The sequence below is a fragment of the Rhizophagus irregularis genome, chromosome 29 (assembly GCF_026210795.1).
Source record: "Rhizophagus irregularis chromosome 29, complete sequence".
In the NCBI taxonomy this organism is placed as follows: Eukaryota; Fungi; Glomeromycota; class Glomeromycetes; order Glomerales; family Glomeraceae; genus Rhizophagus; species Rhizophagus irregularis.
In genome coordinates, this window is record NC_089457.1 from 2,635,597 (window position 1) to 2,650,933 (window position 15,337).

At 26.1% G+C, this 15,337-nt stretch overlaps 6 protein-coding genes across 6 annotated transcripts; 3 read left to right on the forward strand and 3 right to left on the reverse strand.

Moving 5' to 3' along the window:
* Window positions 1–1,269: 1,269 nt before the first annotated feature.
* Window positions 1,270–1,794, forward strand: OCT59_019916 (uncharacterized protein; the record flags this gene model as incomplete). The annotated part of the gene is made up of 1 exon (XM_025317471.2): window positions 1,270–1,794. The coding sequence occupies exon 1, from the start codon at window positions 1,330–1,332 to the stop codon at window positions 1,792–1,794; it is 465 nt and encodes a 154-aa protein (XP_025178169.1). The 5' UTR covers window positions 1,270–1,329.
* A 2,175-nt stretch (window positions 1,795–3,969) lies between these two features.
* OCT59_019917 (uncharacterized protein) lies at window positions 3,970–4,338 on the reverse strand (the record flags this gene model as incomplete). The annotated part of the gene is made up of 1 exon (XM_025326034.1): window positions 3,970–4,338. The coding sequence occupies one exon, from the start codon at window positions 4,336–4,338 to the stop codon at window positions 3,970–3,972; it is 369 nt and encodes a 122-aa protein (XP_025178170.1).
* Window positions 4,339–4,558: 220 nt separating this feature from the next.
* On the reverse strand, window positions 4,559–4,894 carry OCT59_019918 (uncharacterized protein; the record flags this gene model as incomplete). Its single annotated transcript, XM_066143852.1, has 2 exons — window positions 4,559–4,623; window positions 4,738–4,894. The coding sequence occupies 2 exons, from the start codon at window positions 4,892–4,894 to the stop codon at window positions 4,559–4,561; spliced, it is 222 nt and encodes a 73-aa protein (XP_066005562.1).
* Window positions 4,895–5,550: 656 nt separating this feature from the next.
* On the reverse strand, window positions 5,551–6,395 carry OCT59_019919 (uncharacterized protein; the record flags this gene model as incomplete). Its single annotated transcript, XM_066143853.1, has 3 exons — window positions 5,551–5,726; window positions 6,004–6,124; window positions 6,375–6,395. 3 exons carry the CDS (start codon window positions 6,393–6,395, stop codon window positions 5,551–5,553), a joined length of 318 nt encoding a protein of 105 aa, XP_066005563.1.
* Window positions 6,396–7,553: 1,158 nt separating this feature from the next.
* Window positions 7,554–8,263, forward strand: OCT59_019920 (uncharacterized protein; the record flags this gene model as incomplete). The annotated part of the gene is made up of 3 exons (XM_025326035.2): window positions 7,554–7,797; window positions 7,910–8,035; window positions 8,196–8,263. 3 exons carry the CDS (start codon window positions 7,554–7,556, stop codon window positions 8,261–8,263), a joined length of 438 nt encoding a protein of 145 aa, XP_025178171.2.
* A 3,648-nt stretch (window positions 8,264–11,911) lies between these two features.
* Window positions 11,912–12,455, forward strand: OCT59_019921 (uncharacterized protein; the record flags this gene model as incomplete). Its single annotated transcript, XM_066143854.1, has 2 exons — window positions 11,912–12,338; window positions 12,430–12,455. The coding sequence occupies 2 exons, from the start codon at window positions 11,912–11,914 to the stop codon at window positions 12,453–12,455; spliced, it is 453 nt and encodes a 150-aa protein (XP_066005564.1).
* Between the last annotated feature and the right edge of the window lie 2,882 nt (window positions 12,456–15,337).

Here is a 15,337-nt window from a genome sequence, read left to right on the forward strand (position 1 = left end):
GGTGTTAATTGGAAATTTTTAGGATCAGTGATCAATCAATTCAATTATAATTTTGATCACATGTTTGGATTGATTAACGGATTTTGCAATCAAAAAAATTCGAACGATCAGGCGTCATTCGCGTCATGCACGTCACAATCGTCACATGTCTCACTTTTTGACGTTATCATGATATATTCTTCATATTGCAAAAATAATTGTGTTAGTTCTAGATTACCTAATCTTTTGATAAATGATAGTGTTTGTTTATATCCTTCATATTGCAATAATAATTGTGTTGACATCTTTTAATAAATGATTGTGTTTGTTTATATCCTTCATATTGCATGTTAGTTTTAGATTACCTAATCTTTTGATAATCCCTAATGACGTTACATTATCTTGGATGCACGTCAATCTAAAAAACATTGAACTGTGATGACTGATGATATATATATATAATCATTCCAAATTATCCATATTTTTGTAAAAAACTGTGGAATATAAAACACGGATCAATCATTTTACAGTGAAACAGGGAAATAAAATAATTCTTACAACCCTGTGTTAAAAGTGAACTGGCAAAGATTACCGTACTTTTCGTACTTTTATATTAATTTTGTGACATTTTTTATGCACAAAATAGAAATTATCAAATGTTGTACTAACTTATGGGCACTCGATAAATCACTTACTTGGATATCATGTTAATCTATCCGATCCAGATTAACCAATAAATAATATTCTCTATTATCGCTATCTACTGATAATTCTGTATCTCATGTCTAGTAAGTAAACTTTAACATATTTTATTAACGTATGCACATATAAATGGTTGATTTTAAGAGGTAACTTTTTTTGGGGATCGTAATGATCTCTTTTTTTTTCGCGTACAAATAATCCGTAACCGAGTTACAAGATAAACTTTGGTTAGTATGCTACAGATCGATATAATAAACAGTAAGGATTTTGCTTACTAATTTTTAAAAATCAATTCTTGGCAAATTTACGTGATATGCGGAATATCACGTGATCATCACTGATTTTGTTAATATGTTTACTCATTGGAACAATGGTAATGCATATAACACGTGATCTAATTTAAATCCTTTACTTATTTAGTTTTTACATCATTTTTAATTAAAAAAGTCTTGGCAACCTCCTTTCGTTTCTTCTAATCTTGATGATCTTATATATAAATAAAATCCAATCATCATGACGAAATTTCTTTTCAGAAACCTCTTTTTATGTGCATATGTGCATCTTATATATATACTCCTTCCTTTTCTCACGTTTCTTACCAAAAGTAATTTTAATATTTTTTTTTAAAAAAAAAAAAAAATTCCAATAATGTCTTTAACAATTTTAAGAAATAAATCTTTGAATCTATGCGTTTTATTAAACGTAATATCACTTTTTTTCATTCTCCCGAGCACCGTCATATGCGATGGTGATGTTGATAATATGAGAAATGTGACTAATGATAACAATAATCATGCAATTACCACAAGTGAAACAAAAGAAGAAAAACAAGAAGAACTTGTTGATAATACAATTGTACAGGTTTCTGTAGCTATCATGTACATTTTATTTGGAATTATTCTTTTTGTAATAATCAAAACTATAGTAGATAGAAGAAAAAGAAAGAATGCTAGAAAAAATGCTATTAATGATCTAGAAATGGGTTCTGATTTGAAAAAGGGTTACGATTTGAAAATGGGTTATTATTATGAAAAGGATGATGATTTAAAAAAGGACATGAAAAATGAAATTATCAAACCTCCTCCTGCCGTAATTCCTTTTACAAAAAAATAGATTTTTTTTTTCTAGAAACTTTTAATTTTTTTTTTTATACCGTATTATACGATAATTAAGCAAAAAAAATACATTGTTTTTTAAAGAAATTGATTTTTTTTATAGTTTAACATTTCTAAGATTATTATGTAATTCAATTTTAACTTATAAATGATAAATTAACAACAATGTAATTGTTTTTTAATAAATTTTAGTCGTGGCTAAAAAAACCTAGAAAAGTAAATGGCAAAATCTTGTACGTCATTTTAACATCACTTGAGGTTATGACATATTACGATTTACGACATGATTTTCTCATCACCTGATGTTACACCTTTAAATGTATTCTAAATGTAGTTATTATCATATTATTTTTATTACATTATATATCATATATATCACATATATACTATACTAACAAATATCCAATACCTAATATTATTTATATTAAAAAATATATATAATTAAAATATAAAATATTTCTATATTTTTTTTACTTTTTAAAAAGTATTAAAATTCAACATTAAATAAGTTATATATTAAAATTCTTATATGTGTAAAATATTAAGATTTAAGATATTTATTGTTTAGTCAATATAAACAATTTTATAAGAATTTTATAATGCTTAATTTTGAGAAAATTTTATATAAAATTGATTTTATAGTAAAGCTATGTCTTGTTAAAATCTAAAATCTGAAATTATCTTCAATAGTAAACAATTTAACTTACCTTAATAGCCAAAATTATATTCAAAATTATTTGCTATACGCTTATTTTTCTGATGGTAGAGTCTGGAATTGTGCAGATGAAATGGCGCAGTACTTTCAGAATAATCTAATCAATTTACTGCATGTAATGCAGAATGCACTTTAAAATAAAACTTGTGCTTTATTAATATGTTTGAAAATACACATGCAAAACATACTAATTTTTTCTGATGGTAGAGTCTAAACACGCTGTCGCAACACTTAGTAAATGATTTACCTAACAGTATCTTACAAAAATGTCACAAAAAAATCATATAGTTTTTTTTGTTATATGCGTCACACCCTTTCTTGTTTCCATTTTTATAAGTATCTGGGAATAGAATTTTTTCAAGATATAAAATCCTATTTGTTACACATTATTTGTCATATAGTTAATTTTTTAATTTCTTAATGCTGGCTGTTTTATGACATTTTTATAGGGAATACTAGAACGCTAGGCCACTAGAGTAGTTTTAGCAAGTTATATGATTTTTATTAAAGAGAGCTGTTCAAAATCCTGACAATCAGAATCCTGCTACAACAAAAACCTAACGCTCACAATCCCATAATTCTGAAACTTCAGAATCTCATAATCATATTATCTGACATTTATTATTCCAAAACTATCCTCCTAGTAATTGAAATATAATGACATAATATAGAAATTCTAAAAAATGATTTATTAAAATCTTTAATCAGTATATTAAATAAATAAAAAAATTATTATATCTTTATGATGCAATATTTAAATTTTTATTGAATTTAAAAGTATGTTTTTTTTTAAGCAATATAAAAATTATATAAGAGAAATTATAAAAGCAAAAAAAAAAAATTACTAGAGAAATTATTAGAAAGGAACAGTAAGATAAACAAAGAAAAGTACAAATAAATTTTGAAGGTAGGTTATACTACTATATAACATTCTGGACAACATATGCTTTTAACACCAGACATTTTACTGAATTTTGATTTTTATAAATAAACCACTTAAAGAATTCAAAACTGAAAAATATAATTCTAAAGAAAACAAACCTAAAGATAAGTTGTACTGGGTCAGTTTTCATTTTCAGCATTCAAATAAGATTTATATGTAGAATATGTAAAATAAAATAATAATAATCTATATTAATATTTACTACTTAAGTAACATAACAATAAAATTTGCTTACTAAATGCAAAAATATTCTCTTTCTTCTAATTGACTTATTGATAATGTTTATATAAATTTTCAAAAGTATATGGACTGTATAATAATACATACAAATTAATTTCTTGTTATTTTTGACCTTATATTATAAAACAAGAGTTAAAGAACAATCCTATTAGGCAAAATTTCATTGATACACTATTGCTGAGCTAGGACATATATAGTTACTAATATCAGGCAGCATTATTGTAAAAAATTTTTTCTGATGGCCTGTCAATATATGTGATAAAAAAACAGATAAATTATTTCGTATCCTCTATTTTAAGCAAATATTTTAACTCTTTTAATTCCTTGTTTAAATCTTTTACAATATCCGTCATTTTGCTCCATCCAAAGTCAATCCACCATACATAAGAAGTTGAATCCTCATTCTTTCTCTTTATTATGATATTTTCTAATCTAATGTCTCTATGCTTCACTCTTTTCGAATGTAATTTCTGTAAGCCTTTAATGGCTAACTGCTTTTCTTTTTTTGTGATATTATCTTTTATATCCGCAAAAGTTTTTTCAGTAAGAGATGTAAGAATAAAGATAAATGCCTCATAGAGAACTTTAAATTTTAGAAGTCTTGGTATGTAAATAGGACCCCGGACAATTATAATTAAGGTCATATCTTCTATACTAAAAATTTACCCTTGTCATCCTGAACTTACTTTTAAAGCTATAGATACAAAAATTTGTAATAATAATTGCCACCCTATTATCTATAATTTTGTTACTTAAAAGTAATATTTAATAATAGTAATTTTTATTTTTTTGTATATTTCTATAGTGAAAAAGTGTATATTTTTTTGCCAAATTTTGCCTGTGTAATAATACTTATCTCAAATTCTAATCAGTAGATTCACAAGATTTTGGTATCAAAAGATTATTCTCTTCAAAAGAAACATTTTTTTCTATGGTAAAAAATAATATTAACTTAATAAAATTACATGTTAAAAGAAAAATAAAGTTTAAAACATAGTAAGATATGACCTCAATTATAATTATCCAGGATCCTATGTAAATACCTTGAATTTCTTTAAGAGGTCCAATGTATATTTTGATTTCATTAAGAAGTTCTTTTAATTTTTTCTCATCTTTATATAGAGCGACCATCTTAAAAGTACCTGTTTTTCTATCAAGTATTATTTTAAAAATACTTCCTATTCGACCACTTCCCAACATATTTCTAAAGTTAAACCAGTTACGATCATAATTTTTCATATGTTTAAGTAATAGATCTTCTTTAGTTTCTTTTAATTCAGTATTATTTCCAATAGTATTGCTTTTACTTTAAGTTCAAGAACTAATTTCTAAACCTTCTCCAATAATGTATGGTGAAAATCTAGAATTATGTGATGAATTATAATCACGGTTTTTATTTTTCTAATTTTTCTTATCAGGTAGAGGTAGTAGAGGTGGATCATCTTGATTGTCTGAACTCTCATCATCACTATCATTAGGTGGATTAGAATGAGCAATTGGATTTAATAAAGATAAATTTTCAAAATATCATAAACACTCCCAAAACGAAGTTTGATCAGATGTATGTAATTGATTAATTGAAACTGCAGAAGAAATTAAAAAAATACTTGGATTTTCAGGTTTACGACACATAAACCATATTTGATTGAGTGTTATAATTATACCATATCGACAGTCATTAATCACCATGTATCCAAATCCTTGATAAATAATTCTTTTTAAGTTGTTGTATTTAGTATCATTTTTTGTATAGTGATCCTTGATTTCTCTTGCTAAATTATATATAGAATACAATTTACTTTCATTGCCATCATTTGAAAGATTATTTTCATCAATAATTCCTTATATGATATCACTCATAAGTTGATTCCAACTGTTGCTAATAAATTTATTCCATCTGCATTTATAGAACGAAGTATTCTAGGATCTGAACCTCCAATACGTACAATATCTGGTTCTCCCTTAACCATAGCAGCTTGACTATTTCTGCACCACATTTGTGAATTTTGTAAAGACATTCTTTGATCATTGACTTTACCAACCCTGTAAAAAATCTAATCCGTGTTTTATCTTTCCGTGAATGTATCATTTTCATGGAATTTATAGCCTTAAATCATGGAAATTTTCATCTCGCTAACACGGATATCCGTGAATGTATCATTTTCACAGAATTTTTACAAAAGACACGGAGAAATAATGGAAATATTCAAATAAAAATTTTTTATAGGGCAATTACTTCCATAAATAGATCAACTGTTGTTTCTTCTGAATTATGGTTAAGTGATCTAATTTATAATTATAAAACTTACAAATTACTACATCAATTGATAATGAAGCATTAAATGCCTCACTAAGAAAAGTATTCCATAGTTCTACCAGATTATTTGGCACTCTTCGTGAAGCTGCTTTAACTGTGGATTTTGTTTCAATCTTAATAAAAAAAAGACGAGGAATAATTGTTCTAAAAAGTTCTTGCTCAGTGATAATTAAATCTTTGATAACGCAAATGTGTTTTTTGGGCAGGTTTAATGATAAGAAGCAGGTAAAAAAAGCACAAAAATAAGTAAATATTCGGTATTATTGGCAAATATAATACAGTGTGAGCAAAAATAAAAGAATATATTAGAAGGTATCAATAAGTCTTTATTATGAAGGTAAGTAAAAACTTTTTCTGTCTCACCTTTCTTATCAGGATTATCATTAGCGGTAGTAGAAGCGGTACTTGATATGATTGCTTTATAGATTTTAATAGTGTTATCACTAATTTTGTTTGAAGTGATAACTAATGTCAGAGATATTAAGCTGATTAGTTGTGGCAAATAAAAAGTTAAACAGTCAAAATTATAGGTGTTTCAATAATATTGTAACAAAATATATATGTATCACTAATAATTCCCAATAGAAAATTAGCAATGAAAGTGTAATTCTGGTAAATAATGTAAGAGTTTCTTAAGGATAAAAATCTATCAAACAAATAACAATAAAACACAAAAGTGAAATAAGTAAAGCACACGAGGAGTTCAATACTGTAAAAAAAAACTAACAATCAAATCATACAAAAAAAATAATACTTCAAATAACTCTCTGTTAGATTAACTCAGGTATTAACAACCTTTATCTGAGTCAACAACCTTTATTCAAAAGAAAATATTGCCCTACATTTTCATACATGACAGTTTGAACTTATTAATATTATTCTATTATACTGTAAAAACCTTTCTATTACCATTTTGTATAAGTTCTATATGTATATATGATTCATCAACTATGTAAATTTCAAGAAACTTCTCTAGCTAACTAATAAAGTAATTTTACTAATGTTATAATAAATAAACTGATACTTATAATTGAATATTTATGAGTCAAAAGCAATAAAATGTAATTAATATAATTAATGTAAGTAATTAATAAACTAAAATATATTATAAAAAATATAAGCATCTTCACGTGCTGAATTCTTAATGTATCATACTGGTGATATGAAAATAAGATGTAATGGTAACATCAGTTGCTAATCTCACGATTTATGCTGTAGATTAGAAATTATTCAACCTTGGGAAACTTCTCATAAAAATTAGCTAAGATCGAAAACTTCTATATAATCTGTGGTAGGAGTAATTTATATTGGCGGTGATCTTGTAAACATGATTTATTTCGTATTTGTAGAAAATGGAATTTTGTAGCTGAATAAATTTTCACTAACATTTCGGGCTCTGAATTTTTAATATATCACGATTCAGTCATGATCGTCTGACTTATTTGTGCAACAATAGATTTCTTATATAAACCCCAAATCCTATGCAAATTTTTCTTTTTTCTGACTCGACTGCACATTTGTCTCACTATATTTTTATTTGAAATGGCAAATCTGTCAGTTGAACAAGTCGAAGCTTTGAGCCCAACTGAGCTTGTTAATTATTTAAACCTCAATAAGGATGGGTTATTTCTCAGGGATGATCATATTAAAACCCTTGAAAGCCTAGAACTTGCTGGTTCAAATTTTCTCAAGTTGACTACACAAAAGCTTACCAATCATCCTTATAACTTTCCAGAAGGTCCAGTAGAAAGAATTCAAGATTTCATCTCTCGATTGAATAGTCAAAGTAAGTTCTATCATAAAATAGTTATCGTTTGTACACCTCGCGTATTATTCAATAGACGTCTTTCGTTGCAGTATTTTCGTTATTTATTTACTCCCATTTTTTTGTTTTTTAGGGCTTCTAAATTTAGAAGAATATTTATCAAATACTATTCCATATATCATATATTCCCCGCATGGTACTATGAGTAGATCTTCTACAAAGGTATCAGGAGATTTTCCGACTGAAGTGAGACTTTGGGGTGAATTTTTTAATAATGTGAATAGTCATACATTTGATCAAGAAAAAAAATTCCAAAGACCAACATTTGTTAACAATTTCATTAAAACATACACTACCCTCCCAAAAGTATCCGGTCAACCAATAAAGATCATATTTTATTAATAATAACTAACATTTAGTTGGCCATCCATTGTTTTTAATGCATGCTTCAATTCAGCGTGGCATGCTCTCAATTAAATTAATGTAAGTTTCAGATGGAATTCTTTCACACTCTTCTTTTAGCTGTTATAAATCCAGTCGTGTCCTAAAATTTCCAAAAAGTATTGTTACAAACATGATTGTTTGATACAAAAATTTTAATACTGATAGCTTCATGTCCTTTCCAAAGGCCAGTAATTTGCCTACGCTCACTCAATTCACTAGTTTTTTCATTTTAAAAGTAGCTGAATGGCGCAGTAACAAAAAAAAAGCAAAGTTCGGTGTTAGCAAAATTGAGGCGTTATTATTTTTTATTGCCAAATCTGGTACAAGTATCATAATACAATAAAAATACATTCATTTTAATCGTTAGAACCAGGGGAATTGTTTTTTTTAAAATAAAATAATACTTTATATATTCAATCTTGAGAAAATCAAGTTGAGCTTGGCCGGATACTTTTGGGAGGGTAGTAGGACCCCGAACAATATATAAATAGGTTAGATTTATATTTGCATAACGGTCATAAGAAATTTTACCCCCATGTGAGATTTTTATTTGCTTAACCAATAGTTAAATTTTAAATTGGTCAGATTTCTAGATGCGTAACAAAATATGAATTTAACTAAACTCGGTTATGAGTTTGCGTAGCAAATACCTAATCTGGCAATTATCATATTTTATATATATTAAATAATAAAAATAGTATAAAAAAATGTTTCTTCGTTTCTTTATGCATATTATCTTTGTCTTTGCATATTATCATTATCTATACATATTCTTTACACATTATCGTTATCATCTTTGCATATTTGTTATCTTTTATTTTAATATACACACATTTTTTATGCACATTATGGGTGGCTGGAAATACTCAAAACAACGTTTACAAAGACATCCATTTGTTGCTAAAGTTGTACGTGCTAAAAAGGTAATCTGCATATGTGGAGTTGTAATAAAACTTAATAGGAAATATGACGAAGATTACATTAACCGCCATGCAAATGGTCCGAGATGTAAACGAAATGAACAAAAAAGTATTTTATGCCTTTTTAATCCTACAACAACTGATAAAAAAGATGACGATGATGTAAATTCAGATGATGATTGGAATGATTGGGAAAGTGAGGTAGAAGATGCAATGGATGATGACGATATTATTACAGTAGATGAAAATGAGGATGGAATTAATGAAAAAGAAAATGCTAATATAGAGATTATTAATCCAGCAACTAATCAAACTGGTAGAAAAAGAAAGCCATGTTTAGGATTGCGTTCAGATTTGATTGCAAAATATGTTGATAGAACACCTGCATGTTATGGTGGAGCTCGTCGTGTTGAAATAATTGCTAAGGAAATATATCCTGGAAAATTTCCTCATAAGTTTACAAGAAAAAAACTTAAGCCATTTCAGAAACGTGCATTAAATTGAAAAATTTATGCAGAATCTCAATGGCGTGTCGATAAAGATTGTAAATATTTATTTACGTTATTTTTTTATTCTAATTGATCAATTAATGAAAATCTTTTCCAAATATTGTTAATAGGCATTGCTGTACGCGCTAAAGAATGCACAGGATATTCCGATTCTGGAAAAATGATTTGTAATGAATGTTATTTACTAAAATACAATCCTATATTGGCACATCGTCTTACTATACCAAAACCGGCACCTGAAAATCTTAAATTTACACCAAAATTCTATTTTGAAAATAATTCTTTAAAAAAACATTTGCAAAATCAGGATCTTCATGAAATTTGGTCTGTTATTAAGGACAATTATGATACAAGTATATGGATTACATTAGCAGATAAAGCAACCAATGGTGCATTTAAAGAAAAACCTGTGTTTACAGGACTCTGTGAAGTTATGGTTCAAGCTGCAATTCGTAAAGATAATAATAAGGGCAAGCAAAATATTCAATATAATGAAGATTTTACAAACTTTCTTATTATATTAGAAAGTTTCAGTACTCGAGCCCTTGATCTCTTTCGCCAAAATTTGGAAGGACGTACAATTCAAAATATACGGTATTCTTCAGTTCAGTTTGCTTGCTTCATTTGTTAACCTTTCTAAAATATTAATAATTTTTATAAAAATTAGTAAACTTCGGACTAATAATGAAGACACCCTCACAAATCCTAACCTTTCATTTGAAAATGTTGCCAAATTTAAAAGGCTAATTGATACATTAAATTATCGGGGACCTATTGTTGCTATGTCCGATAATACCAAATTGAAACCTGCCCTTCGCTATAATCCTGTTTTAGGTTGTATTGTTGGGTCAACACTATCGACTGAACAAACTAAAATCAATAAATATGAAGACATTCAACCAATTATTAATAATATTAAAACAAAAAAAGCGATTGCAAAAGATGTGCGCGCTTATATATTGCAGGTAATTTGTTTATTCAAAATAATTATATAATGTAAGTAACGATACTTACTATTTAAATTATTAGATACCATTGCTGAACTTTCCTCCAGTAGTTATTGCATTAATTGCCAATAACGGATCTGATAACATGTCAACCATAACCAGCTTTCATCAAGAATTATTAACTCAGATAGCACCACAGCTTAACCTTCCAATTTTATCAATCGGATCAGATGGTGCTATTGTTGAATTTAAAGCTCAAGTTGCAATTCAGTCATATTCAACAGACGAACGGTTGACTTTTAAAAATAATAAACTTGGAGTTGATTTCAGCTGCCCAATTTTTCTAAACGTAGGACCTGTTATTCGTGTACAAGATCCTAAGCATGCTAAAAAAACTAGCCGTAATGCAATTATGTCTGGCGCCCGTCTTCTTACCCTTGGAAGTTCAACTGCACGATTTGAACAATTGTTAAAATTGTCAAATCTTTCTAATTCCGTAATGTATCATCATGATGTAATAAAGCTTGATCGCCAAGACGATAGTGCGGCATATCATGTATTTTATTCAGAAAATTTACGAAATTGTCATGGAACTCATAATATTGAAGAGGACATGCGAGGACTTTTTGTATACCTTTTCATAATGGGTTAGATAAAATAATTTTGTTATTATAATATAATTATTACAATTTATTTTTTCATAATTTAATTGTAATTTGAAAATTAGGCGAACTTATCGATAGTTACCTAAATCGTGAAATAACTCCTTTAGAAAGAATTAGAATGTCAATGACGTCCTTTTTCTTTTTACGATTTTGGAGAGAATATGTAACGAATATGAGTGAAAAGTATCCTGATTTTATTTCTGTTAGTAAAAATTTTTTAGCGAACCAAAGCTTTGCAATTTTTATTTCTCTTGCAGAGCTAGGTTGTTATTTAAAAGACATCGAATATTACCCAAATTATCCATTTTTACCATGGATGCATGGATCGGAGGCCTGTGAACACTTTTTTGGTATGGCACGTCAAATTAATTCTGATTTTAATTATTCAGAATTGTTACAATTAGTTCCAAAAATTTCTCAATGCGCCAAAGCGTTAAGAACAAGAAATATTACATTGGAAAAAGAAAAATTGGTTCGTGATGGTAAGCGAAGCAAATTAGCATAATTATGATTATTGATTCTATTTAATTTAATGAAAGAAGCCAAAACTACTAATAAAAATTAAGTTTATAATTAGATTAAACTTTGCTGACTAATTAAATCTCCCTTCTTTATATTACTTTCAAATAGGTTATCATTTTGATTATAATATGGGAAATATTAGTTCAAGCAAATTAACAAAATTATGTGCTTGGCCGTCAGATACTGATATTACTTCAACTGTTAAATTTTCTTACAAATTGGCATTTGAACTCACCAAAGCACTTGATATGAAACCTACTACAAATACGAATAATTCATTATTACAGCCATTTGTAATAATAGAGGAGCAAAATTTGGAAATATCAACTGGAATCAATAAGTTAAGTTCAGAATTTGGAAATGATCCAAATGAATTTTTTGAAATTGATAGAGAAATTTCTGATGCAATTAGTCAAGCTTCCAAACATGCTATTGAAACAGTTGATGATATTCTTGATCTATCAAATATTGAGAATATCGATAATCAAATCCAGACACAAATTATTTCAACTTTAAATAATACAAGAATACTTTATAATGAGCAACTTACTCATGGTATTATTATTATTTTTTTTTATACATTTATTGAAACTTTTAATAATACATTATTAAGTATTAACATAATCTTAAAAGATCCTACTATTAGATATATTTTTCAAACAGGAGAGCTAAATTATTCGGTTATGATTGCATTACGAAAGCATCATGAAGCATACAATTCAAGACCAATTGAAAGACAAAATCGTGCACATATAATTGGTTATGAAAAAGAAAATACTATTAATCCAAATAAGGCTAGTCATATAATTTCACATCTTACAAACAACGATGATCCTGAAATACGATTTGTAAAACAACGTGAAAAGCGATGGAAAGAAAATTGGAAAACAATGACAGCTAATCTTGCAAATTTACAACAATTTGAATTATCAAGACAAAAACAAATTGATAGAATTACAAACAAAAGTAAATATAATATCAAATATATAATTTATTTACATAATTTTAATATTAATAATTTGCTATTTATTTAGTCATTTATCTTGAATCAGCAAATATTACTCAAGATTTTCCATTACAGCAAGGTGACTATGTAATTGTACTATATGGGATGAAAATTTGTATTGCTAAAGTAATAGCAATGTATTATGAAGGTTATGGTAACCATTGTTATAGTCAAAATGCGGTAACTCAGATTGAAGATTTATCATATATTTCGTTACAAGTATATTTACCTATTCATCTCAATATTTTTGCAAGCCAAACTGTGGAAGGTTATATGTTATTTACTCATCATTGTCCTCAAAATATTATATATCATATTAAATCAAATGGTGTAATAATTGGTGATAGTTCATTAACTTTAACAGGGAGAAGCACGCGATACTTTTAATTATTTTAACCGTAATACTATTAAAAATAGTATTATTAATATGATGTAATAATATCAATTTAGTTAATAAAGTAATCAATAAATAAAAGATAAAATTTTATAAAGTCACAAAATAAATTGCTTAGTAGTATAAAAAATCTTAATGTTATAATAAGAGTTTGCTTAGCAGGATTGAAAATAGTTTGCTTATTGATCTTAATAAATTTTGAAATTTTCATCTGACATATATATATATTGTTCGGGGTCCTATACTAATATTAAAGCATTATGTTTCACATATGAACATATAAAATATTTAATTGACGCTGTAATCGTAGATATTAGGATAATCATGTAATTAGGATAAATATTTAGCTGAAGGATAGATAATTAACCAAAAATAATTAATTGACTGAAGGAAGAATAATAAGAAGAATGGAATAATTCATATGATATAATATTTATTACACAATATTTACCTATAATTATATTTATTTATAGTTTAATTATTTATATTTATTTATATTTAGAATAATTATATTTATAATAGTTATTATTAGTTTAGTTATTTAAAAATAAGAATAACAGATAGAAAGAAAGATGATGAAACATAAATTGTTATAAATACAAGTGGAATTCAATCATAGGGATTCTACAGCTTTCAGGTTCAAAGTTCAAGTTCAGTTTTTGAACTCAAATAAAAATATTAATTATTAAAAGTTATTTTGAATATGCTCATAGTTTGCTTAAGATTTAATTAATATTTAAGTTAAAAAAAATGAAATAATAAATATAGGGAAGTTTTTCAAATTTAAAAATAATGTTAAATATAATAAAATATGAGAGAACTATTGAAGTTTGAAAGTTAAATTAAAGTGATAATAAAATCTAAACCAAGTATAATAAAATATTGAATTAATGAAATACGTGTCTATCAGTATATAGCAAATGTCGGTGATAACATATCATACTAAGCCACTCTTGTATTACTTTTATTATTATTTTATTTTTGTAATATTTTAATGGGAGATTACTAGCAGTTCAACTTCAAATATAATGGAAATATAATAGCAGTTCCTCACTGAAAACTGTAACTTTATACTAAATATTATTATTTTTTTTCATTTAATTAAAGTATTTAACTGAAAATACTTATTAAATAATAATAAAATACTTGCCAATATTTTAGATTGTAAAGTTTAACATTATTTTAAAAGGTAAATTAAGTTTATTATTATATTGGTTATACTGTATAATATTAGCAAGTAATAATTACTGATTTTTAATTTTATTCACTTTATTATAGACCTTGTTGGATAAACAAGATATTTTTATATACAGCTAGAGATAAATATTTATATCTATAGATAAATGTGGTGGGTACTTGAGTTAGGACAATTTTTGGATTGTGATTAGAAAAAGATTTGTTTCTTTTAAAAATTAAAAAATCATTTAAATTACAAATTAACAGAATACTAAGATTTCATTTTTTTTTTTAAAAAAAAAATCATCATAATTAGGCCAAGTAAATAAAATTATTCATTTCTCATGATCAGGTGGATCATGTAAATGTTACAAAAAGATAAAAAAATTTATTTTATTTAGTTATGTGATTTTAGTTTTGACCAATCATAATCATAAAAAAATATTTTTTTTTCCACCCAGTGACCTGGGCAAAAAATTTATTAAATCAACCAATCATCTTCTAGGAATCAGCTAAATTTTTTTTCTGCAATTTTTTTTCATGAGAAACAAATAATTTTATTTCTTTGGCCTTATATAAACTTTAATAAAAAATTATTCAAATTAAATTACAGATAATTGAAATATTATAAAGTAGTAATTATTGTTTTTAAATGGTTGGTGAAATTTCTAATTATTGTAAGGTTGTAAAAGGCATAATGTTAAAATTTTTCTTTTAAATGTGAAAAATATTTTTTTTATTCAGTAAATTATTATAAATTTTCATTGGCTGATCATTGTTGATCAACATGTGACGTAAGTGAATACATTATTTCTATTTTTATTTATAATTTAATCAGTTTTAACTAAATCGAAAATAGTGATAATAAATTATTGTTTTTCAATTCAATTTGTTTTTTGATAATACATGTGTTATGACAATTTCTCTTTATAAATAAAATAAAGTAAAAATGAATATTATTATTATTATTATTATTAT